This window comes from Accipiter gentilis, chromosome 8 (genome assembly GCF_929443795.1).
Source record: "Accipiter gentilis chromosome 8, bAccGen1.1, whole genome shotgun sequence".
Taxonomy (NCBI): Eukaryota; Metazoa; Chordata; class Aves; order Accipitriformes; family Accipitridae; genus Astur; species Astur gentilis.
In genome coordinates, this window is record NC_064887.1 from 11,536,823 (window position 1) to 11,558,617 (window position 21,795).

Consider the following 21,795-nt stretch of genomic DNA (forward strand, 5'->3'; position numbering starts at 1 on the left):
TCTTCAAGTTGACTTTTAATTAGCCTGAGGCGTGAGTAAAGAGGAGAGAATATTTTAAATGTAGTTTTGACTGCCTTACATTTAAAAGGTCCTGTGGACAGTGCTGCTAAACCTCCATGTTTGAAACCAATAATATACTGAGGAGAAGAGAATGGTGTGTTTGTGTTTGTGCAGGAACTTGTAAGGAACAAGCAGACATGTGCTTATGGAAGATACTTTGGAACATGAGAAATGCAGCTTTTTCTTTACAGTTGTCGTGAAGGCTCTGTGAGTGAGCAGATATGCAGGTATGTAGCTCCTTTAAGCTAAGAGTATTTCTCTTCTTCTACTCAGGGCCAATGGAAAAAGGACCAGGAGTAAAACGTTTGAGTTCACTGGATGATAAGATCCCACCCAAGTCACCCCGTCCACGTCGGAATATCTGGTTGTCACGCAGCCAGTCGGATATCTTCTCCCGCAAGCCTTCCAGGAAGATAAATGTGCAGGACCCCTACTATACGCCAAACAAAGGGCTAGGCCGGAAAGTTAATCCCTTCAGTGCCCGGGAGGACCTCAAGGGTGGGAAGATCAAATTCTTTGACATGCCAAGCAAGTCTGTGATTTCCCTGGTGTTTGACTTGCATTCACCAGAGGCAGGTGGAGGCCTGAAAGCCAGCCAGTCCCAGTTCCGGCAGGCGTATAGCACAGACTGGCAAGAATTTTCCCTCCTTCCTGGGAGGAGATGCAGATCACTTCCGCTCTCTCCTGAATTGCCGCACAAGGAATACGGCCTGTTTGGGGGACTGTCTTCAACGGTCAGCAGGTGTGACCCAACCCAGCTAGGTGCAGAGGTTCGGCAAAAACTCTTGAGTAGCAGTAAATATGGTGTGTCAGAGATTCCCCCCTTTCAAGCCAAGTCTCACAGGCCAGAATTTCTTCCTGTACCAGGACAAGAAGAGGATATGGACTGTTCAGATGTGCCAGTGGCCCAGGAGGAAAACGGGTTTTGCCCTGTTGAGAACACAAGTGGAGATCCAGCATGTAATCAACCATTAGTGCTGACCCAGCCTGAGCCACTATCTTACAAAAAGCTCCCAGTTGAGAATTCAGTCAACTCTGAGGGACATGGCTCCTCACAAGTGTTTGCAGGTTGTCTCCCTTCTGAAGAGATGGAGGTGGAAGATGACCTACTGAAAAATACTCCACTAGAGTCTACAAAGCCTCTGTTCAGTGTTAGTCCTTCCACTGAGCTGAAGAAAGAGGCATGGCCCTTCAGGGAGCAGGATGGGGATGGTTCTGCCCTGTTGTCTCAGACCTCCTCCAACATCTCAGCAAGTGGCAGCACTCAGTCAACTTGTGACATATGAAGAGAGGGCTCAAACTGAATGTGTCCTTGAGGGAACAGTTGTTCCCAGTCACTTAAACTCTATTTTTCTATAGTGCTGGGCTTCACATTTGAAAGAGACTCAGCAGATGGTAGAAACTGGCTCTCAAACAAGATAGCTGCAAGACAGCATCTGGAGAAGACTGATTATTTTAACTTTATTTCAAACTGCTTATTCCCTTCCCTGATTTGCATTAGGAGGGGAAACTACTCCAGCGAGAATGGCCATGTGGGCCCCACAGTCCTTCCAAGAGACAGCAGCCAGAGCAGGCACCGTGTAAACAGTTTGACCTGGATTCCAGCATGGAGTGTTTCAAGGCCTTAAGCTCCATGTTGGGTAGAAAGAGTGACCCTTAGGTTTTCCCTCTTCCTCTGACTGAACAGCTGCTCTAAACCACTGCAGATTTTGCATTAATATTCTGCAGCAGAGCATGTGAGTCGGAGCCTCTTCTTTAGAAACAGGCACAGAGATCTTTCAGAGCTGTGTTGAGCAGATAGGAATGCTCTCTGGTCCCAGGGCTGCTGTGAATGCTGTTGCAGCATTAAACAAGCTCTTCTTTCAAAAGCAGCAAAAACAAAACCCCTTATGCTGGTCGCAGTCTGCAGGCTGAGTCACATGACGAGTACTTAGCAATTAACAAGAAGAATTTGTTCCCCGGTGTTTCATTTTCCCTTGGGATTTGATAATGATGTGTAATATGTTAGTGCAGGGAAGCATGATGTGGTAAGCACTACTCTCCTTGCACAGCTCTGCCTGTACCTCAACCTGAATGTGGAGGAAGACTTGCTGAGGGCACAAGAGGAGAGCTGTATTCCAGATGTTGCCATTTCTGGGCTTCTGGAGAAACTGCCAGTGAAAGTACCAGTTGTACTGAGCTTTTGCGGGGGGTGGGCTCTTACCTCTGAAGAGCCGAATGGACATCATAATCTGTTTCTGCAGAATAGTTAAGTCCAATATCTACATCACAGTTGACTTACCACTAAGCTAGAAGGGTCACATTCACCTCCCTCTTTGGTACAACATCACATCTCATTGATATCACTGCAGTGATGATGGCTCCTTATTTAAAACCAGATTCCTTGATAGAGGACAGGAATCCCCTGCTCAGGGAAAGTTGCCAGCAGTGTTGCAGCCACACGAGTGCTCTTGGAGAGGATAGGCAGTAGACTCACAGAAGGGCTTTGAATTGTCAAGTGAAGAAAATTAGCTTGTCCCAAATTAACGTTTTTCTTTTACAGAAAGAAGCTGTTGTCTTCATTGGCTTCTCCGGTCACTGAATAGGATGATCTTTTTCTTTTTTTTCTTTTTTTCTCTTCCCTCCACCAGCAGGTGCATGTGAAAGAAGCAGCAGCATAAGCTTTAATGCTTCTTGCTGGAACTAGCATCAGAGATCCCTGCTCTGGGATGCAATGTATGGGAAAACTTGTTCTGTGATGATGTTTGTGCAACATCCTGCCCTTTTCCACTCTTGTTGTCCCAACAGCATCGGATTTTTCTTTTTTTTTTTTCTTCTCTTTTTTTTTTTTTTAACCTACATTATCATTCCTGACTGAGGTATGCATTGCATGCCTGCTGAGCAGATGGTGTTTCAGTGGAGTCCAGAATTTCACCCAGGTAGCCTGTTACACTCTTCCTGCTCTCTTGTAAGGATGGAAAATGTAAGCTAGTCTCTGATGGAAGCCAGACTATTCCTACTCTTTTCCTATCTCAGAGAAAGGATGAAGGAGAAAGCCTTAGTTCTTTCTTGGCTGAGATGCTTATCTTGCCAGAGGTGTAGGTAACTGTTCTGTGAGTTACAATTATGACTTCCTCTTGTGAAGTATGTATTAACCTGAGCAGCAGTTTTCCCTTTGCAGTGGCTGCGAAGAATTAAATGAGAAAGCCAGTGTTGCCGAGTTACTTAGCACAGTCCATGCCAGATTTGGCAGCTGTTAGTAGTTTAAAAGAGAAAATGCCTATGCTTAGCAAGATCACCCTTTTTGGCCCACATCTCTCTGCTTCTTGAAGGTGCTGATCTGTAGAGTAGTCTATCTTGTGTATCCTGTCTGCAGAGTGCAGAGCAGCTTGTATGGCTGGCACTGTATGTGTAATTTCCTTTGAGGACAGGGAAACAGTCAGCAGAACTCAATTGCCAGCTAGTTGCCTGCCTGGTGCCTGCTTTTTTTTTTTAAATCTTTTTATCTTTTATACAATTGTAGTCTTTTGGGAGGGAAACCATCAGCACCAGCTTCTGTTGTCACAAGATGCATTTAGGGGTGTGACTTCAGACAAGCAAGCAATAATAAGGAATAGTTTACTTCTGGATCACCAGGCTGTGAGGAAGCTGTCCAGCATCCTACAACTGCCTGCAGCCTCATCGGAGAGCACATGAATGCCTCTGGCTGCTCTGTGGCTTGCATTAGCCCTGATAGTCAGCGCTGACACCTTATCATGAAGCCTGTTGCCCTCTCTGACACTTACTGCAAAGCTTGTGCAGTCAGGCTTGGGGTACCTCTGTGGCACCCATCACAGTGACCTCATCTGTTTTCTTACACCACTGTCTCTTAAAATGCTTCCCTGCCCTGAGTAGCTCTCTTACAAAGCAGCATGGCTAAAATTTTATTTTCTTAAATATCCACTCTAAGCACAGCCAGCTGACATGAATAGGGCACATCTCTTAACTTTTTTAGCTCTTTTTATTGAGGCGGAGATGTCAGAAAGAGAAACACCAAGGAATAGCAGCTCAGGCCTTTCCTGGATTCTTGGTCTGCATGGGAAAAGAGGCATGTATATAAAACTGGAGTAAAAGGCCATTTAAAAACAACTAAGTGCTTGCTAAAATCTAGTGTTTCCAAGGGTCTGGATGCAGTTGGCATTCCCTGCATCTCATCCCTTTGGTTGTGTAAAGCTCAATCTAGGTTGCACCTAGTAACTACCCCTAGATTTTCTGCCTACCTGAGGGTGCTTTTCTACTGGGGGCAATTTTCTGACAGCTACTGATGGAACATGAGTATGAACATATGGTCAGCAAACTCCTTGTTTTATAGTGATGTGACAAAGTTTTATTGTGATTGGATTTTATCATGATTTTTGACTTTCTTACGGGAGCAGTCCTTGCTCTTTTAAAACACTTTCTACATGTTGCTAGGTTCCCTGAAGAGATCAAAGATTTTTAAAATTCACTTTAAATCTTTCTATGTTGAATTCATTTAAATGTCTGTTATAAGCTATTTTTGTTGTGGTTGCAGGTTGATAAAGTGCAACTAAGAGAATGCATGTGAATTGCTGCCCCTCAAAAGCAGTGCAGACAAGGGGCTATAGTAGACTTATACTTGTTGGAGAGGCATTGATGTATTATGTGTAACAGAGCATTGGTATTTTTTGCCAGTACAACTAAAGACACTTGAATAATTCCTGTTTGCACTTAATGCTATTGTTTATATTGCATGTCACTACATTTCTATGCAAGACAAATAACCTTTTTTTTGGGGGAGGAGGGGCAGCCAGATAGTTGATTAAGTATAAAGATCTTTGCAAGATGATCTATTTTCGTATTTATGAAGGAGTTTTACGTCTTAATATTTTGCAGTCTGTAAATAGCTCAACTTGTAATTAAAGGCTTAGGAACAAGTTTGTAGCCTGTGTATAATAGTAAGTTAACACTGCCAGAAAAAAAATCTTTGCAAAACAACTTTTCTAATATTGTGGATATTTATGAATATGTAAAGAAAGCACATCTTGTTTTTATGTTGATTGACCTTCTGACTTTTTTTGAAAGATAGAAATGGTGTATGTTTTATTGGAACTGCAATAAGAAGTAACCAAAGATGAATCCAGTTAAATATTTTCATAATTTTTTCTTGGTCAGGTTTTGTAAACTTTCCCAACTTGCTTTCAAAATAAAAATAAAATCATGGTCTGAGTCTTGTGATTGAGAGGGCAACTCTAGGTTAAAAAAGCTGGCTCAAATGCTTACTTAAGCTATGGATTACATTAATACCTGGCTTAAGATAGTATTCACTGTTATTTGGTGCTGAATTATAAACAGGGAGAACTGTCATCCTTTAGTGTTATTTCTCTCCTGCATCTTACTGAAGTGTTACACTATTAAATCCAGGAGACTCAAGGACTTTTTTTTTTTCTGCTCTGCCTTACAGCGCTCTGAAGAGTAGGCAGTAGCTTGTGACAAAGCAAGATGGCTTTTGATAGCCAGGTAGCTTGCCATTGTGGCTGCTCTGTTCTAGCCCTACAGAATAGCTTCAGCGGCATGGAAAGCAGTGCAGTTTAAGAGGACCACATCTGGCTTTAAGTCCCACTGCATCACCCCTTTCTTAGAAGTCTGAAGAGCTGCTGTGGCTTGGTTCTGCATGCAGTTACCCTGCACTAGAATCAGCTGGCCCATGGGAAGCTTTCTCCTTCCTCTCTCTGCTGTAGTAGCCAAGGTCTCACGTGTGTATGCTGTAACCAAGATTAAGGTAAAGTACAACTATGAAGTGGGATAGCTCTCCCAGCTGCATGTTCTAAACCAACCATGGTGAGTGGCTCTTGCCTTTTTAAAAAAAAAAAAAACAAACAAAACACTCTTTCCCTTCCTGACTTCCTTAGAAAGACTTAGGGACTTAATTCCTTAGGGAATTACCCTGCTAGCAGTAACTGAAAGCAGTAACACTTGACTAACCATTCATAAAAACATATGCTTTGCCTAAAAAGCAAAAGCAAGCCTGCTTTCATCTGGTGTCTGGAAGAAGCATCACATCTTCCTCCAGTGACTGTCCATAGCATTCCTACATCCAGTCAAGCTGGGTGTAGGAGTCAACAGCTTGGAGCACTCGGATGTGTTTTTGTAGGTACTTTGACCTTTAGCATATGCTCCTTTTGAAAAGGTCAATCCCACCCTAAACCACTATGTTAAGTGGCAGCATGTAGTAAGGCTGTAGGTGCAGTAAGGATAAGGGCAAGATCTGGGAGGAAGCTGGGGCTCTAACATGCAAAGAAGTTTAAATGGGAAGCCCCGGCCTCTGTCTCCTCTTGTTACCAAGCGACTGCCCTCTTCATCTTCTGCAAGAAGTGAAGCCCATGCTAAAGTAGCTGGCATACAGCCTTTCCAGAAAAGCACCCCTAGGTTGTTTTTTCAAAACCCACTTTCAGTGCACTCACCTGAAACTTGCAGCCCTGGGTGCAGTTGGAGAGGTGCACTTTTCCTCCCTCTTCCCCAGCCTCACCCCTGCCTTCACAGCCCAGCATGCCACTAAGGAAGAACCAGGGGAACTCTAATTGAGAGCAATTTAATCAGTCAGAAGTTAAAACAAAAACAGTAAGAAACTTGCTCCCCTTCTAGTCAGTTCTTGATGGAATAAAGAACTTCAAAACTTGAGGGGAAAAACAGCCCAGCTCACTGAAGAACCCTCTAGCTCTATCCACTGGCCCAGGCCAACTTCATCTTCTGGCTGTGAGCTTTGGAAGATTTAGAAAACAAGCTCTTCACTATTTGAAGTGGCACTGACTTCCCACTGAGGTACAGTTTATTGTGGCAGTCTGGCAACCAGGGCCCTGCACCAGCACCTGAGTTTTTTCCTTTCTTGAGCATCCAGACATAAGCCATGATGTAGCCAGTCATGAATGCATCAAAGCCAGCTCGGTGTGTGCCCCCCTGTGAAGGTGGGCCATGGGTTTCCTTTTCTGCAGCACATGCTGTTTCAGTCTTGGGGATGGCTGGGTAGTTGACTGAGCCCACCCCAGCGGAAACCTCTGACTTCCCCTCCACTTGGTCACTGTCAGAGACATTTCCCTTGGCAGAAGGGCTCACAGCAGCTGCTACCTGGGCAACAGTTCCTTCAGTGCTCCCCAGCTCCTCTTCCTGTTGCGTGCTGGTGTCTGAGCTGACTTCTGGTTCCATGTCCATGGAGTTCTCCTCCAGTGGCCTGCCCTCACTGTTAGGTGTGATCTCTGCAAGCTCTGTAGTAGCTGCAGGCTCATAGCAGCTCTGTTTTCGTGGTGGTCCCTCCTCCCCATTCTGAGCTAGCTCAATTTCTTTCCCTGAGCTTTCCTGTTGAAACACCTTTGCAAGCTCTTCTGTGTTCTTCTGACGCTTCCATTTGTGCTTCCGTTTCTTCCGCTTCTCCTCCCAAAGCTTGTCATCCTCATCAATTATGAGGTCAATGTTATGAGACTGTGGACACTTCACCCCTTTTGGACACCAGCCATAGGCCTAGGCGGGGGGGGAGAGAGAGAGAGAGAGAGAGAGAAGTCTGTAGCCACCAGCCTCCTGGTTAGAGCAGGCTATCACCAAAACATGGAGCAGAGCTAATTATTCCCTTCTATGGAGGGCATGTAAGGCTGCATCAGGAGTACTGTGTCCATTTACGGCCCCACAACACACAAGAAAGGCATTGACAAACTGCAGCGCTTGCAGCCGGGAGCTGTCAAGATGCAGCATGCAGCGTATGAGGAGAGGCCAAGGAAGGTAGGTTTGTTCCACCTGGAGAAGACGAGACTAAGGGGATGGGGATATCTAGTTGCTGTCTGCAGCTTCCTAAAGCAGAGGTTATAGAGAAGGTGGAGCTAAGCTTTCCTGAGGGGAAATTCTGCCTAGATATATAGGAAAACATTTTTCACAGTGAGTGGTCAAGCACTGGAACAGGGGCCTGGAGGGGGTTTGTAATCTCTGTCCTTAGAGATTTTCAAAATTCACCAAACAAGGCTCTGAGCAGTATTGAGTTGGTGGTTGGATGAGAAACTTACAGTGGTTTGTCCAACCTATGTTGGTCTGAGACAGTAACGTGCAACATCTGGAAGAGCTCCTTTTCTCCCTGAAGCATCTGAAACCAGTTATGATCTGGTCAGACAGGCTCTTTGTTTACTACTGTAGCAGCACCAGGACTCAAGATGCTGTGGATCACACTGTGCTACAGTGCCAGAAGCTGCAGACAGGTAATATTTTTTTTATATCTAATGAAGATATGGGGGAGTAAAGAGGTGGCATTTCTTGCTCAGAGAACAAGCCAAACTAATTCAGAACTTGCAGCCCTCCCAAGACAACGATGGGTACTGTAACTCATACCATCCCACTGTTCAGGGCCATATAACCTCTTTCTGAATCTTCATGTCTAATGTAGCCTGTTGAATTCACTGCCTCTAAACAGAGCATGCTATTGCCCTGAAGCCTATGAAGCATATTGCCTATGAAGCCACCTGAAGCTTGAAAATCTTCCTTGTGCTGTGAAGCAAGCAAGGCGAAGTTCGCAGTGGTTTTCCTACCTCCCTCCTGCTCTGACCGTATGTGGCTCTTTCCATGGAGCCAGGAGGGAAGCAGGGATTCACATTACTTACCGAAAATTTCTCACAGACAGGCACCTTATTTCCCCCTCCCGCGTTGTGGTTTTCTTCTTCCAGAGAGCAGTGGCGATAGTCGATGTAATGGGACATGTTGGCAGGGTAGTTGCAGAACTCAACAGTGAGGTGCGGGCCACTGGAGTCCTTCAGCTTGCAGTTCTCTCGCTTGCTGGAACAAACAGGAGTACACAGTTACTGCGGTTAACTCACTGAAGGTACCACAGTGTGCAGCTGGTGCAAACACGTTGCTCTCCACCAAGTCTCAACTCCGCTAGTTTCCTGTTCTTGAGCTCTAGCCCCAGCTTGACAGCCTGCTGGAAAGAAACTCAGTCTCAGGAGAATAGCTTTATAAGTAGTTGCTTCCATGCTGATGCAAAGGTTGGTTTCTCTTAGGCCAGCGTACAGGCAGGGACAACGGTGTCGCCAGTGAAGCTATGGGAGAAGGGGACACATAGTTTGATTTTAAATATTAAGGGCACTAAGATACGAGTTAGTCTTCATAATGTTAATGGACAAAGAAAAAAAAATGCCCCAAAATGAGGTATCACGTAGAGCATCCAGCAGCCACTGCCCAGACAGCTTGAACCTGGGCAATGCAGACAACAAGGAAACGTTTTCCATCTCATGAGAAAAGAACTGTTTTATCCCAAGAGCTGGCTAAAAGGCCCAAAACCTTTGGAAGGCTCCATGTAACTACCCTTGTGGGTTAAAACATTTCAGAGGGCAGTTTAAAAAATATTTTTATCTTGTCAAAACAAAGCATTCTCATGTTTGAGAACAGCCATCTTGAATGTTTTCCGACCTGTCAAAGTGGCATTTCCTGATGTAAAACAGTCACTAAAAATACCATTTCTTCTCTACACAGAGCGTGACTTCAGTTTAATGGAGATTCAAGGGGCTGTATCACTGCCAATGGCTTGTTTAGATTGTGTGGGGAGTGCAGAACCAGGGGCCAGGCTGACACATGAAGTGGACAAACATCTCTGCTTCTAACATGTGTCTGCCTGGAAGATATCCACGAAGAGCTGGGGGCAGGAAGGAGGACAGAATGCCATGGAACAAGAGCACAACATTTTTCCTTGGAAGGAAAGCAATGGGAATTGTAGCTGGTTGTACACGAGTGTCACGTGCAGGATGCATGACACTGCCAGTCAGTGTCAGGAGGTGCAGGGTGCACTCAGCCTTTAACGGCACTATCCCTTAGAAAACCAGGTTGTAACTAGCAGACGCTTCAGTCACAGCCCTGTTTTCGTTTGCTCTCTGGCTAAGTTCTAAGGGTCTCTTTTCTGCCTGTGTTCCTGCTATGGCCCTGTGGCACTGGTGGACCAGGGCCAGGCAGGGAATCAATTCTTTTTCAGTTAGATCAGGTCACTCTGTGGTCAAAACTGCTGCCAGCGGAAGACAGAAACCCTCTTTCAGCAGCTACTCACCAAACCGACAAGGCATATTACAAAATGCACCCTGATGCACTCAGCACCTGTCCTAGAAATAGGAAAAGCATGGGGCAGAGTTACTTGAAAAGCACCTTCCTTCACTCATTGGGATAATACAAAGAGCCAAACCCCTTGCCTGGAAAAACAAACAGAACACTGTCCCTCTCTTTGCCTTTCCTCCCGTAAGCTTTAAATACCAGAGTGCTGCTCACCACTTCTTGTAAGCGTACTCCAAGTAGGATGCTACAAAGCGAGTCTCAAACTCTGAAGCGTACTTGGTGTCGTATATTCCTGCTGGAAACATTTCTGAAAGGTCAGCGGTGAAGGTGCCGAGGTTGTCTGGGAGGTGAGCATAGAAGCACTGGTACAGGAAGACCAGATCGATCAGGCCATTATGGAGAATGAGAGGCTTCTTTGCTCGTATGAGCTCCAGAAAAAAAGTCCGAACGCTCTGGCTCTGGTTCTCATTGCCCTGCAAGAAGAAGCATTAGTCAGCGAGTACCTTCGTGCCTTGGCTTGCCATCACCCCAGGAACTCCTCAGAGCCTGCTGTGGCAGAATACTGCCTACAGCTGTGACTTGCTCTGACCAAACAGGGGCCCAAATATTTGGAATAGCAACTGCAAGAAGTGACAGGCTGCATATAAAACGGCAGGGAGATGAAAGGGATAATGCTGCACTCAAGACCCCAGCACGAGCCCACCTTCGCTCAGCAGCTGTGCAAGGGAGACACCAGGACCGGGGGAAGCCACCAAACCTCCCCAGCAGCCTGGAGCAGAGCCAGCAGAGGTGTCCGAAGGAGAGTCGTTCTGTACCTTGTCGTTGCCCTTGTGGTAAGGAATCCCCTGGGAGTACTGCTTGTTGAAGTCGAAGCCGTGCTGCACCAGGAACTGCACCGACTGGGGTTCGACAATATAATCCTCCATGCAGAGGAGCGTCAGGTTGTAGATCTGGCAGAGGTACGTGTTCTCGGACTGCAGAGGGAGAGCGTGCAAAGCCATACGGGGATACCTGTGGCAGGCAGCTGCCGAAAAAGCCAGGGGCGACTCCGCGGAGCACGGGTGGGTTGACTCCCGTCTCCCAGTGGAGTCCCGGTGCCCGGTGCTCCCTCGGAAGGTGGGAACGAGAGAAAACGCGCCTACCTTCTCCGGGAGCTGCTTGAAACAGGCGACGCCGAGGGAGAGGACGGACCGGGTCCTGGCCGCGCTGCAGACGGCCCGGTACCGCTCTTCAATGCACCTGGGCGGCAGGAGAACGGCACCTGACGGCTCCCGTCCCGGGAGAGCCGAACCCGCCAGGAGAAGGGAACCGGGCAACCGGTACCGGGAGGGACGCGCCTCGGAGCAACCGCAGCCGGTAAGTTCGGCTGAGCGACACCACCCTCCCGGCCGCCCCCCCCGCCGCTCCGCACGACCGGGGCACTCACGGGCTCAGCAGCGACTTCCTGGCGCCGAGGCCGCTCAGCTCCTGCGGGGAAGACACCCGTCAGGGGCCCGCCCGCGCCGCCGGTCACCGCCACCGCCCCCCGGCCCGCCCCGCCTCACCGTGTCCACGGCGACGAAGGTGGCGGTGCGCAGCGCCAGCACCATGGAGGGCCACAGCTCCGTGAAGTTGTCGTTCTGCACGTCCACCACCGGCACACGCCACCGCGCCATGGCCGCCGCCGCCACCGCCGCCGCCGCCCCGCGCCGCTCCCGGGGCCTCTGCCGACGCGGCTGTCCGCCGGCTGCCCGCTCCCCCCGATCGCTCTTTCCGCCCCACGCCCCGCGTTCCCTGCCCGCCCGGGAGGTGCGGTTCGCGTCAGCCGCCAGCGGGTTTGTTTTCCCCTTCTCCAAAAGCCGTTGTCCGCAGAATGTTGGGGGTTAAGGAAACGGGCGTTTAGCTCGGGCAGCCTGTTGGGGTCCTTCCCCTGCGGCCGCTGGGAGAAGGGGCGGGGCCAGCATTAATTTTTCCTCCCCCCTCCCGGAGCGCTGATTGGCTCCGGCGCGCCGGGAGGTCCCGCCCCCCTCCCCCGGGCGGCCTGAGGACGGGAAGGCGCGAGCCCCCAGCCCCGCGCCTCGCTCCGATTGGCTCACGCGCGGAAGGTGGGCGGGGCCGCCCCCTCCGATTTGTCCCCGCGCGGGGGCGGGGAGCTGGAAGGGAAACATTTTCCCGGGAAAGTCTCACGTGGCGCCGCGCCGCCCCTGCGCCCCAGCCCCGCCGGGGAGCGGACCGGCCCGGCCCGGCCATGAGCCAGCTCCGGGCGGCGGCTGGCAGGGGTCTCCGGCGGAGCGGCGGGAGGGCGGCCCCGCCTGCGGGGCAGAGCAGGAAGGGTGCGTCGTCCCGCGGAGGTGCCCGGTAGCGGGAGGGCTGGGGGGAGCGTGGGGTGTCCTCTCCGGGGCAGGGGGCCGCCAGACCCGGGCAGCTACCGGTGCTCGCTGCGTCCTCCTAAGGCCCGGCGCTCGGTGCTCGTCCGGCCGGCAGCGGCTCCGTCGGGCTCCCGCCTCTGGCCCCGCAGCCCTTCTCCATCCCCCGCCGTGCCCTGACCCCGCGCTGCTCTCCGGGCAGGGGCCCCAGCTCCAGCGCCTCCTCCGCCGCCCGCCCAGCATCTCTTCAGCGACCCGGCTGAGATCGAGGCCTTGCGCGGGAACCTGCTCGCTTGGTACGACAAATGCAAGCGGGATCTTCCCTGGAGAGCACTGGTAAGGGCAGGCACCGGGAGGCGCCGGGAGGCAGGGCTGCCGTAGCGGGAACCAGTCCCTCTGCCTTAAGGGGGTGTTGCGGTGTCTTTCCCTACGCGACGGATCCTAGCTGCATGGAAGTGGAAGACGGTGTTGGAAAGGGGAGCGTGCTCCCGGCTAGTCCTGGCTGTTCCATGGTGGGTGGTCTGTAGTCAGCCCGTAGGTACGAAAAGGAAAGCAGGGCATGAGGGTGAAACCACACTTCTCAAACGTAGCCTCCAACCAGGAGTACTCTTCTCTGGTAAATTTAGTCTAGTTGTCTTTTAAACCTGTTTTGTTCCTGCCTCTGTGGTACCCTGCAGCAGGGAGCGCTGCGTGGAAAGGCTTTTCCATGTATTTGCTTTAAGCCTGCCGAGCGTTTTTATTGGAGCTCCTACCTAGTCTGTGCTCAGCCTGGCAATGAGCGGCGAGGCAGTGATTGGGGTGCCGGGGGTGAGCATCAGTCTGTCTGAACGGTGCTGGGAACCGCATGGCCCTTCTGTGGGATTCACGTCTGCCTGCGACTGCTTCCTGTGCAGAGGGGCTCGGGTCTGGGACAGCTCCTCTGGTGGGATCTTTGAACTTCTAAGGTGAACCCTCGCTGTGGGAGATGTGTGACATCCCTCGTGCTTCGTCAGGGGGAAGGTGCTTTGGCTGTCACTTGATTAACTTAAAGTCGGAGCTTCTGAACGCTTAGGGGAAATATTTTTTTTGCGGTTTCCTACACAGTGGTCAAAACACACCACAAGCAATAATATTTTATACGCGGGTCCCCTCAGTGGTGGGGTCCTGTGTCACCTTCCTTCTTATAGTCTGTCTTCTTCCCTTTTCAGGCAGCAGCTGAGACGGATGCTGACAGACGGGCGTACGCAGGTGAGGAGCAGGGACTGCACCCTGGTGCGCGTGGGGTGCCCCGCTGCATGTTGCCCCCTGACACAGATGTGCAATATGGCCTCGTGAGGAAACGTGGCTTCAGTTGCCATCCTTGGAACAAGCTGCCTGGAGTGGCCACGAGAGCCACTGACTCCCCCCTTGCAAGGTGCTGGGGGGGTCAGAGAGCTCACCTTGGGCCTGAGGGAGCTCCTGTGGGGCAGCATGTGGGGCAGGTGAGGGGTAGGAAGGGGTCCCACGGGTTGGATGCTGGTGCAGTGCTTGTACCCAGTGCTAACGTGGCCATGGCATGGGGTGGGGTGTGGGTGGTGTCGGTGCCTCTGCTCTGATCCCTGCTCTGCTTCCTGCAGTGTGGGTGTCTGAGATCATGCTCCAGCAGACGCAGGTGGCTACAGTGATCGATTACTACAACCGCTGGATGCAGGTGGCTGTTCCTCACAGAGTCCTGTGCCCCCAGGCTGCTCCTTTTGGAGACCTTGTCCGCTGCTCTGTGGCAGATCCCCAGCTGCAGAGCACAGCTCTGCTTGTCCCTGACTTGTCCCCTTCCCTCTGTACCACAGAAGTGGCCGACGCTGCAGGCTCTGGCGCAGGCGTCCCTGGAGGTGAGCGTTGCTGGGACCGGGTGCTCTCCCTGCCCTCGTGGCTCTTCATCTAACGCTGCGCTGTATCTCTTGGAGCAGGAGGTGAACGAGCTGTGGGCTGGACTTGGCTACTACTCGAGAGGGAAGCGTCTTCAGGAGGCAGCAAGGAAGGTGCCCTCATGCTGGGGCGTGGGAGGCATTTCCAAAGCCTTCTGCGGCCCGTGGGTTGGTGCTGGCTCACATCTGCCCTGCGTCGCTGGGGCTGTGTGCTGCTGGCACAAGGCTACAGAGGCTGGGATCCCATCTTACCATGGGTAAGATGAGTTGCACGCACACGCCCCGGCTGCTCCCCTGACCTCGGTCCCCTCCTTGCCAGGTGGTGTCCGAGCTGGCCGGCCAGATGCCCAGGACGGCTGAAGACCTGCAGAAGCTGCTGCCAGGGGTGGGCCGATACACGGCAGGAGCCATTGCATCCATCTCATATGGGCAGGTGAGAGCTGGGCATCAGTGAATGTGTCTCCCCTCTCTGCCACCCAGCCCCATTCCTGGCAGGGTCCTGCTGGCAGGTCTCACAAACCAGGAGCTCCCCAGGGCTGTGCTGGGCTCTGGCTCTCCCCTGCTTTGCGGTGCGTCTTACTGCCCCAATCCAGCTCGGTCTGTGGGTCAACCTCGTGTGTATCCCCCCTCTGTCCTGGGAGCAGCCCAGCTCCCTGCCTTGCCGGCAGCACGGGCACCTCCTGGCGCAGTAACCTCAGCTCCTGGTCCCAGGCTACCGGCGTTGTGGATGGGAACGTGATCCGGGTCCTGTGCCGCCTGCGGTGCATCGGTGCCGACTCCAGCAGCCCGGCTGTCATCGACCGGCTCTGGTAAGGGGAATGCTCCGTCCCCACTCCCGAGCTGCAGCGATCGTGGCTGTGCTTGTTGGTGGCTGAGGGCAGGACCACTTGGGAGCTATGGGGAGCTGAGCCTGTGAAGGGAGAGAAGCGTGGGGTGCAGAAGCTCGTGGGAAGCTGGTGCTGCTGGGAGCAGTGGAGAAAGGAGCTTATCTAGGAGCATCCCCCCTCAAAGGCAGGAGGCAGGCAAAGGTCCTGGAGCCCTCTCCTCGCAGAACCCTGTGCCGCTCACTGCTGTTTTTCCCAGGGACATGGCCAATGCCCTGGTAGACAGGAGTCGCCCGGGGGATTTTAACCAAGCCCTGATGGAGCTGGGGGCAACCGTGTGTGTGCCCAAGGCCCCGCTGTGCGGGGAATGCCCCGTGAAGAAGCACTGCCGAGCACGGAGCAGGGTAAGTACGACGCCAAAGTCTGGCCCCAAGGGGTTGCCATGCGTGGGGACAAGGTGGGCTGGTAGATGAGCCTGTCCTCATTCCTGTCCCCCCATGCAGGTGGAGAAGGAGCTGGCCTTCGCCTCTCAGAAGCTGTTTGGAAAACCCGCCCCAGTGCCTGATGTTGAGGACTGTGGTAAGTGCGTGGGGAGATCGCTGTTGTAGCTCTGGGCCTGAACCCTGTGGCAACTGTTATGTGGGTGTTTGCAGGTGTTGGGGGCTGCCCCCTGTGCCCCCCAGCCGCGGAGCCATGGGACAGCAGCCTGGGGGTGACCAACTTCCCCCGGAAAGCAGCGAAGAAGCAGCCGCGGGCAGTGCGAACGGCCACGTGTGTGCTGGAGCGGAGGGGCTGCCACGGGGCCCCGGAGTACCTCATCGTGCAGAGACCTAGCTCGGGTAATGGGGCTGGGTGGGAGGGGGGTGAAGGCACCGCGCGGCCCCTTCCCACCTGCACAAGGGACAGAGCAGCTTGGGAGAGGGATGCACCGGTGATGCTCTTGCTGCTGCGGTGAGGAAAGGAGGCCTTCGGGGCTGTGATGCAGCTCACTGTCCCCGTATGTGCCCCTTGCCAGCTCACATCCCCGTCATGCCCCCTCCCCAGGTCTCCTGGCTGGGCTCTGGGAGTTCCCAAGTCTCACGCTGGCTCAGGATCTGCAGGAGGAGAAGCAGAGGAAGGCACTGGCAGATCACCTCCAGGCCTGGGCAGGGCGGCCCGTGGCAGCCAGAAACCTGCGGCTCATTGGAGAGGTGAGCCTGGAGCCAGACGGATGCAGTGTGAGGCCCCTGTGCTCAGCCATGGGGGACATAGCATGGGGGGAAAAGGGTCGTCCTTCCCTGCTGTCACTCCTCCCAAGCCTTGCCCCACTCCTCAGAGCCCTGGCAGACTCAGTGCACTTGTGGGGCAATGGAGCAGTGCATCCCCTGCTGCCTGCTAGCTGCCCTTTTCATATGCCTACCCATCTCTTCGCAGGTCATCCACATCTTCTCTCACATCCATCAGACGTATGTGGTCTACTCCCTGCCCCTGGACGGGGACGTGACGCTGGACCCTGCCTTGTCCCCATCCCGCTGGGTGACGGAGGAGGAGTTCCATGCCTCAGCTGTGTCCACAGCCATGAAGAAGGTACTGGGGGGCACCTGGGCCTTTCCTCTCTTCCCTGTGTCTTCCTGGGAGAGCCTCTGGCATCCCCCCAACCTCTGCAGGCTCTCCTGGCTCCAGGACCCGGCTGCTGTTCAGCTTTGGGCTCTCTTGTGCTTCCTTCAGGTGCTGAAAGCACATGAGAAGCAGCGTGGGAAGGAGAGCGGCCCTGGCAAGGTGAGCATCGCTGGAGGATGCATGGGGAGCCCGGGAGCTGCTCCCTTTTGCTGTGGGCCAGCCTCCGGTGTGTGGTGCTGGAGCCCCCCTGGAGTTTGGGGTCAGGCCAAGGAGCATCCCCAGCCTGGGGCAGAGCTGTGTCTGGGGGATGTGTCTGGGGGATGTGCCTGGCTGACATTGTCCCTGGATGTCCCAGTACCAGGGGCCCCTTGCTCCAGAGGGGATCCCTGGAGGCTGTGGGGGCTCTTGGGCTTCAGCTTAGCCCTGCTGCATGTCTCCCGCAGGGCTCCAAGCGGAAGCGGGGGGCAAAAACGCAGGGAGCAGGCAGCACCTGCCCTGGGACACAGCTCTCCCTCCACGCCTTCCTCCAGGCACCGACTGCCCCATGATGGCACCTTCCATGTACGAGACCACCAGAGACCCATGCTGTGGCGAGTCCTGCCCATGGTGTGGGGATGGTGTCCCCCATACTGCTGTGAGTCCAGTACATGGCCCTATAATGGTCTCCCACTCCTTGCAGCATCCACTGGCTTCCCCAGCTCCCCTGTGGAGTTGCACCTTGACGTGGCCTGGAGCCAGGCTTGCCCTCCCTCCTTGGCTGGAGCCCTCCTGGGGTTATTCGGCCCCGTACAGCCACTGCTCTGGCACTGTGGACTCATGGCAGCAGGGGTTTCTCTCCAGCAGCAGGAAGGCTGCAGCCACATCACTCCCACAGCCCGGTACCCGGCTGCCCACCTGCACCTCGTCCACCAGCCAGGAATTGTGGATGCTGCTGTACTCTTCCCAGCCTCCCATAGCCCTTTTTATACACTTGTTTTTACTGAACCTGAGCCATGGGCTTTCTAATAATAAATCTAAAGCATGTGCAGTTTTTCAAGTGGCTTTCTGCCTCTGCTGGACTGTGCTAAGCTTGGGGTGTTGGGTAGCCTGTGGTCCAGTGTGAGGATGGCTGGCAGGATCCCTACATCTGGGCTGGAAACAGCAGGGGTTTCTTTGTTGATGCACCCATGAACCCCTCAGCTGAGCATTAACTGCCGGTGACCCCAAATAATGCAACCAGAGCGCATCTCCTGCAAAGGGCAGGCATCAGCCCCCAGGGCTGCGCAGCTCCTGCCTGTGGGCTGCTCCTCTGTGGGGCCGAGCAGCCATTCCCTGGGCTCTTTGTAGGGTTTTATCCCCCTTTTTTACCTTTTCCATCAGGCTGTTCCTCACTGTGTTCATGCTGCAGCTTTCCCTGACTGTGATGTTCAGTAGAAGCCTTGCAAAGGCCAGGGGCTGGCAGGGGCAAGGGCCGGTCCTGGGGGGTGCGCAAGGGGTAAGTGTCTTCAGTTTAGGGACTGCGGGACTGGAGATCAGCCTGCCTTGAAGGGCAGAAAGGGCCCTTTCATCCTTGCCTGGCACTCAGCACATCTTAAATGGGAGGAGAAAAAAACCAAAAAAACCAAAAAAACCAAAGCAGCGCTTGCAAGTTAATTTTTTAATTGCGAGGAGCAAGAGGCCACCACTTGCCCCACACCGGGGCTAGCCATGCTCTGGGTGGTAACTGTTGACAAGTGGCCGTGTCCATGGCCCCTGGGTTATCCACTCCCCGCTGGCAGCCCCTCATCCCCCTATGTCTGGGGGTGTTGCTGTGCCTGCGGTGTTCTTGGCCATGCTGCAGGCACAAATCTCATTAAATTAAGATAAAACTAAGGTAGAAAGTTCTGCACGTGAGGTCAGTAAATCACTGGGAATCCAGGGAGGGGGAGAAAACACCTTCCACCCTGGGGGATGCTCAGAGCCCGCTGGACTTGGCCTTGAGCAACTCGCTCCCACACTGAGTTGGCTCTGGGTTGACCTGGAGACATCCCTTGGTCCCTGCCCACCTGGGTCATGCTGCAGGCACCCGCTGGTATCTCTACAGCCACCTATTGCCTTAGCGTTGGACCAGAGAGGATGGGGAGCTGAGGGAGGAGGATTGCAGTGTTGCCACTACTGCTGCTGGTCCATATAGACCTGCACAGCCTTCCACAGTGCCTGTATATTGCCTTCCCCGAAGCCTGGCGCTCCCCGCCGGTCAATGAGCTCCAGGAAGAAGGTCTCCTCGGAGAAGATGGGATGGGTGAAGATCTGCATCAAATACTCCTGGGAAGGGCCCTCTGCGGCATCAGTGCCCGGCCGGCCCTTGTCCCCAGGTGCTGTGGTGTCCAGCAGGATGCCGAGCTCTGCCAGCCTGTGGGGGTCCTGCCCGGCCACCCGGATCTCCTCCGCTTTGCCCCCCTGGCTGTAATAGGTGGCAGGGGGTGTGAAGAACCGTGCACCCCGCTGCTGCAAAGCCCTGGTCGTGGTGACAATATCGGTGGTGCGGAGGCCGACGTGCTGGATCCCGGCCCCGCCGTGCTGCTCTAGGAAGGTGTCGACTTGGTTGGTGCCGTCCTTCGAGAGGGACTCGGCGAGGATGAGCTTGCAGCCATGTGTCGGGGCACCCTGGGCACTCTGCAAAGCGAGGAGCAGCATGCCCGCCCCCTGCCCCCCGAGCACATACCCCTCGGCTGGCCTCTCCTGCGGGTTCAGCAAGAAACGTCGGAAGCCAAAGCAGTGCTGGTACCAGTCCAGAGCCGCCCGGGCGCCGCCCCGCGGGCAGACGTATGTGATGTGGTCGAAATGGGTGATCTTGATCCCATCCCCCGTGGCCAAGGGGGCTCTTTGGATGGGCTGGAAGCCGGGCAGGAAGGGTCCCCGGTAGCGGGATCGGTCCAGAAGGGTATGGCTGATGTTGCCCACGACGGAGCTTGCCACCCCGTAGGTGACGGAGCCGCCGTCATCCCTCACCTCGGTGGGGGGCACCGGCAGGGAGCACCCCCGGCTCTGCAGCCGCTTACAGAGCCCCGGCACGTCGTCCACCTCGAAGCAGACGTTAGAGGCTGTGCCCAAGGTGGGCCGGGGGTCCACGTCGTAGAGGAAATCACGGGAGGAGGCGCCGGCAGGTCCCGGCACCAGGCGCTCGTTGACGAGGAAGATGGCGGATCCCCGTCGCAAGGCCAGCTGCCGGACCCGGGGCGTCTCCCGCATGGCTACCGGCTGGAAGCAAAAGGTGTTGGCCAGGTCCTGGGCCCAGCCCTTCCTGTAGGGCATGTGGAGGGAGATGAAGCAGGGGCGGCTCAGCAAGGCTGCCATGGCTGGGCAGGCTGCGGGGAGGACGCACGGGGTCAGGGGGGGCTTGCTGGGCGCAGGAAGGAGCCATTCCCCCACCGTGCACAGAGCCCGAGTGCATTTGCACGCACAGATGCACATGCGTGTAAAGCTGCACCCCTTAAATTTGTGTCTTTTAAATACACGGGTCTCACAGGCCAATATGTGTTGTGCAAGGGCACCCACCTTTGGGACCAGCAACCACCTCTGGGTTGCAGAGGAGGAAAGCCCTTAGCCTTGGCTGCAGCCCAGCACGTCCCGTCTGGACCCGTGTGTCCCTCAAGGGTGCTGCAGAGAGGTTAGTAGGGAATCTGGGTGAGGGAAGCGTGCTGCGCGTGTAAGCAAGACTTTGGGGACAAGGGTTGCGGGGGAGGGAAACGTCCCGTACCAGGAACACGGAGGTTGGACTGGTAAACATGGAGCGACACACTGGTTACAGCTAAAAGGCTCCTGTGCTGCCCCAGCGCTCGTCAGTGGTGTCCCACGAGCGGCCGGGGGGAGCAGCGGGGTCACGGCAGGCTTGGTGTGCCCTTCCCCTCCCCAGCAAGGACAGTGTGGAGCTACCCGGGGCAGTGACCTTGCCCCAGGGGCACAGAGGGCGAAACAGGAGGGACGCTGCGAGAAAAGCGACCTCCCTCCCCACCCAAATACCCGTCACACTGAAGGGAGAAAAAAAAGCTCTGTCCAAAACCGTGCTCCGCATCGCCTCTCGAGAGCATCCCACTGAGGTTTCCCGACCCCACGCCACGCACCAGCGGCCCTGACCGGCCCCCACAGCGGTGCGCTGAATATTTCCATTTTAATAAGAAGCAGGGGGCCTGCTTAAGTATTTCCTTCCACCTGCCCCCCGGAGAAGGGCTGCGCACCGAGCTCCCCCTGCGCCGGCAGGCACAGGGCTCTGCCAGCCTTGGGGGACGGGGACGACGACGGGGGGAGGCTGCGCTGCCACCGGGCACCCCTGCCTGCCAACGGGGAAGCAGGGGACCCCGCAGTGCCCCGTTAGGACCCTCAACCGCTCCACACCAGCCCGGGGAAGGGGGTGGGAGATCCTTTCCGGAGCCCCTGCCCCAGCGAGCACATGGGCAGGGGACAGCCCTCCCTGCCTCCCCCCCCCCCCACCCGCGGCGCTCCACCATCGGTCCGGCATCACCGTCGGTCCGGCCCTGCTCCCACCCCCTCCCCAGTCACCCCCAGTCCTGCCACCCACCCCCTGCCACCCACGGGGCGGGGGCCCTGCAGGGCCCTCGGCTCGCCCTCGGCCTGCGGCTCACCGGGGTCAAGGCTGCAGGCGAAGGGGATGCCGGGGCAGGGGCCGGCCCCGGAGAGGCGGTTCAGTTCGCTCCTCCCCGGTACGCAACACGACATGGCGGGACAGGGAAGAGGGTTGGCGATGCCAGGGAGGCTGCAAGGCAACCTGCCCGGCCACGGGGAAGCTCTCCCTGGCGGGAGGAATTGGTGGGAGGCATCCTGGGCAAGGACAGGGCCGGCACACGCGGCGTGGGGCAGCGCCGGTGCGGCGTGGGAGCTGCCGCGGCTGCCAAACGCTGCGGGCGCCGAAAGTTTCTCTCGACCCCGGAGGTGCCGGGCTGTGTTTGCGGAACGAAAAGCTGCCCACGCTGATCGCCGCGGGCACCACTCGGGGATGAGCGGAGGGAGGAGAGGAACCGGCTGCCGGGCGGTGGCTGGGGGTCCCCTGCCACTCGTGGT

At 54.8% G+C, this 21,795-nt stretch overlaps 4 protein-coding genes across 6 annotated transcripts in view; 2 read left to right on the top strand and 2 right to left on the bottom strand.

Moving 5' to 3' along the window:
* Window positions 1-5,259, top strand: part of TESK2 (testis associated actin remodelling kinase 2) — an 85,710-nt gene extending 80,451 nt beyond the window's left edge. The window contains exon 11 of the mRNA XM_049807631.1: window positions 334-5,259. Coding sequence (XP_049663588.1) covers window positions 334-1,346 — 1,013 coding nt within the window. The 3' untranslated portion in view covers window positions 1,347-5,259. The remainder of the gene's footprint in view (window positions 1-333) is intronic.
* Window positions 5,260-5,978: 719 nt separating this feature from the next.
* On the bottom strand, window positions 5,979-11,806 carry TOE1 (target of EGR1, exonuclease). The gene is made up of 7 exons (XM_049807632.1): window positions 11,652-11,806; window positions 11,534-11,574; window positions 11,250-11,346; window positions 10,923-11,081; window positions 10,321-10,580; window positions 8,673-8,844; window positions 5,979-7,551 (listed from the first exon to the last, which is right to left on the bottom strand). The coding sequence occupies exons 1-7, from the start codon at window positions 11,760-11,762 to the stop codon at window positions 6,757-6,759; spliced, it is 1,635 nt and encodes a 544-aa protein (XP_049663589.1). The 5' UTR covers window positions 11,763-11,806; the 3' UTR covers window positions 5,979-6,756.
* A 495-nt stretch (window positions 11,807-12,301) lies between these two features.
* MUTYH (mutY DNA glycosylase) lies at window positions 12,302-17,777 on the top strand. Of its 2 annotated transcripts, XM_049808998.1 has the most exons (16): window positions 12,302-12,437; window positions 12,655-12,788; window positions 13,640-13,679; window positions 14,048-14,121; window positions 14,258-14,299; window positions 14,378-14,449; window positions 14,655-14,768; window positions 15,047-15,144; window positions 15,419-15,563; window positions 15,663-15,738; window positions 15,813-15,998; window positions 16,204-16,349; window positions 16,573-16,725; window positions 16,867-16,917; window positions 17,202-17,348; window positions 17,438-17,777. In XM_049808998.1, the coding sequence occupies exons 1-15, from the start codon at window positions 12,335-12,337 to the stop codon at window positions 17,304-17,306; spliced, it is 1,539 nt and encodes a 512-aa protein (XP_049664955.1). In that variant the 5' UTR covers window positions 12,302-12,334; the 3' UTR covers window positions 17,307-17,348; window positions 17,438-17,777. The 2 variants fall into 2 exon arrangements, with proteins under 2 accessions (XP_049664955.1, XP_049664954.1); XM_049808997.1 differs by having other exon boundaries at window positions 17,202-17,777.
* Window positions 17,778-18,396: 619 nt separating this feature from the next.
* HPDL (4-hydroxyphenylpyruvate dioxygenase like) lies at window positions 18,397-21,408 on the bottom strand. Of its 2 annotated transcripts, none has more exons than XM_049809013.1 (2): window positions 21,360-21,408; window positions 18,397-20,020 (listed from the first exon to the last, which is right to left on the bottom strand). In XM_049809013.1, the coding sequence occupies exon 2, from the start codon at window positions 19,966-19,968 to the stop codon at window positions 18,889-18,891; it is 1,080 nt and encodes a 359-aa protein (XP_049664970.1). In that variant the 5' UTR covers window positions 19,969-20,020; window positions 21,360-21,408; the 3' UTR covers window positions 18,397-18,888. The 2 variants fall into 2 exon arrangements, with proteins under 2 accessions (XP_049664970.1, XP_049664969.1); XM_049809012.1 differs by having other exon boundaries at window positions 18,397-20,084; window positions 21,360-21,377.
* Window positions 21,409-21,795: the final 387 nt, after the last annotated feature.

What these genes read in the sequence shown, in the direction of transcription:
- TOE1 (XM_049807632.1), bottom strand. Translation starts at nt 11,762, where the DNA reads ATGGCGCGGTGGCGTGTGCCGGTGGTGGACGTGCAGAACGACAACTTC. An exon ending in AGGAAGTCGCTGCTGAGCCC is followed by an intron (nt 11,347 to 11,533) that starts GTGAGTGCCCCG and finishes CCTGCCGCCCAG; the next exon opens with GTGCATTGAAGAGCGGTACC. An exon ending in CTGTCTGTGAGAAATTTTCG is followed by an intron (nt 7,552 to 8,672) that starts GTAAGTAATGTG and finishes CCCCCCGCCTAG; the next exon opens with GCCTATGGCTGGTGTCCAAA.
- MUTYH (XM_049808997.1), top strand. Translation starts at nt 12,335, where the DNA reads ATGAGCCAGCTCCGGGCGGCGGCTGGCAGGGGTCTCCGGCGGAGCGGC. An exon ending in ACTACAACCGCTGGATGCAG is followed by an intron (nt 14,122 to 14,257) that starts GTGGCTGTTCCT and finishes TCTGTACCACAG; the next exon opens with AAGTGGCCGACGCTGCAGGC. An exon ending in TGGCGCAGGCGTCCCTGGAG is followed by an intron (nt 14,300 to 14,377) that starts GTGAGCGTTGCT and finishes CTCTTGGAGCAG; the next exon opens with GAGGTGAACGAGCTGTGGGC.
- HPDL (XM_049809012.1), bottom strand. Translation starts at nt 20,073, where the DNA reads ATGGCAGCCTTGCTGAGCCGCCCCTGCTTCATCTCCCTCCACATGCCC.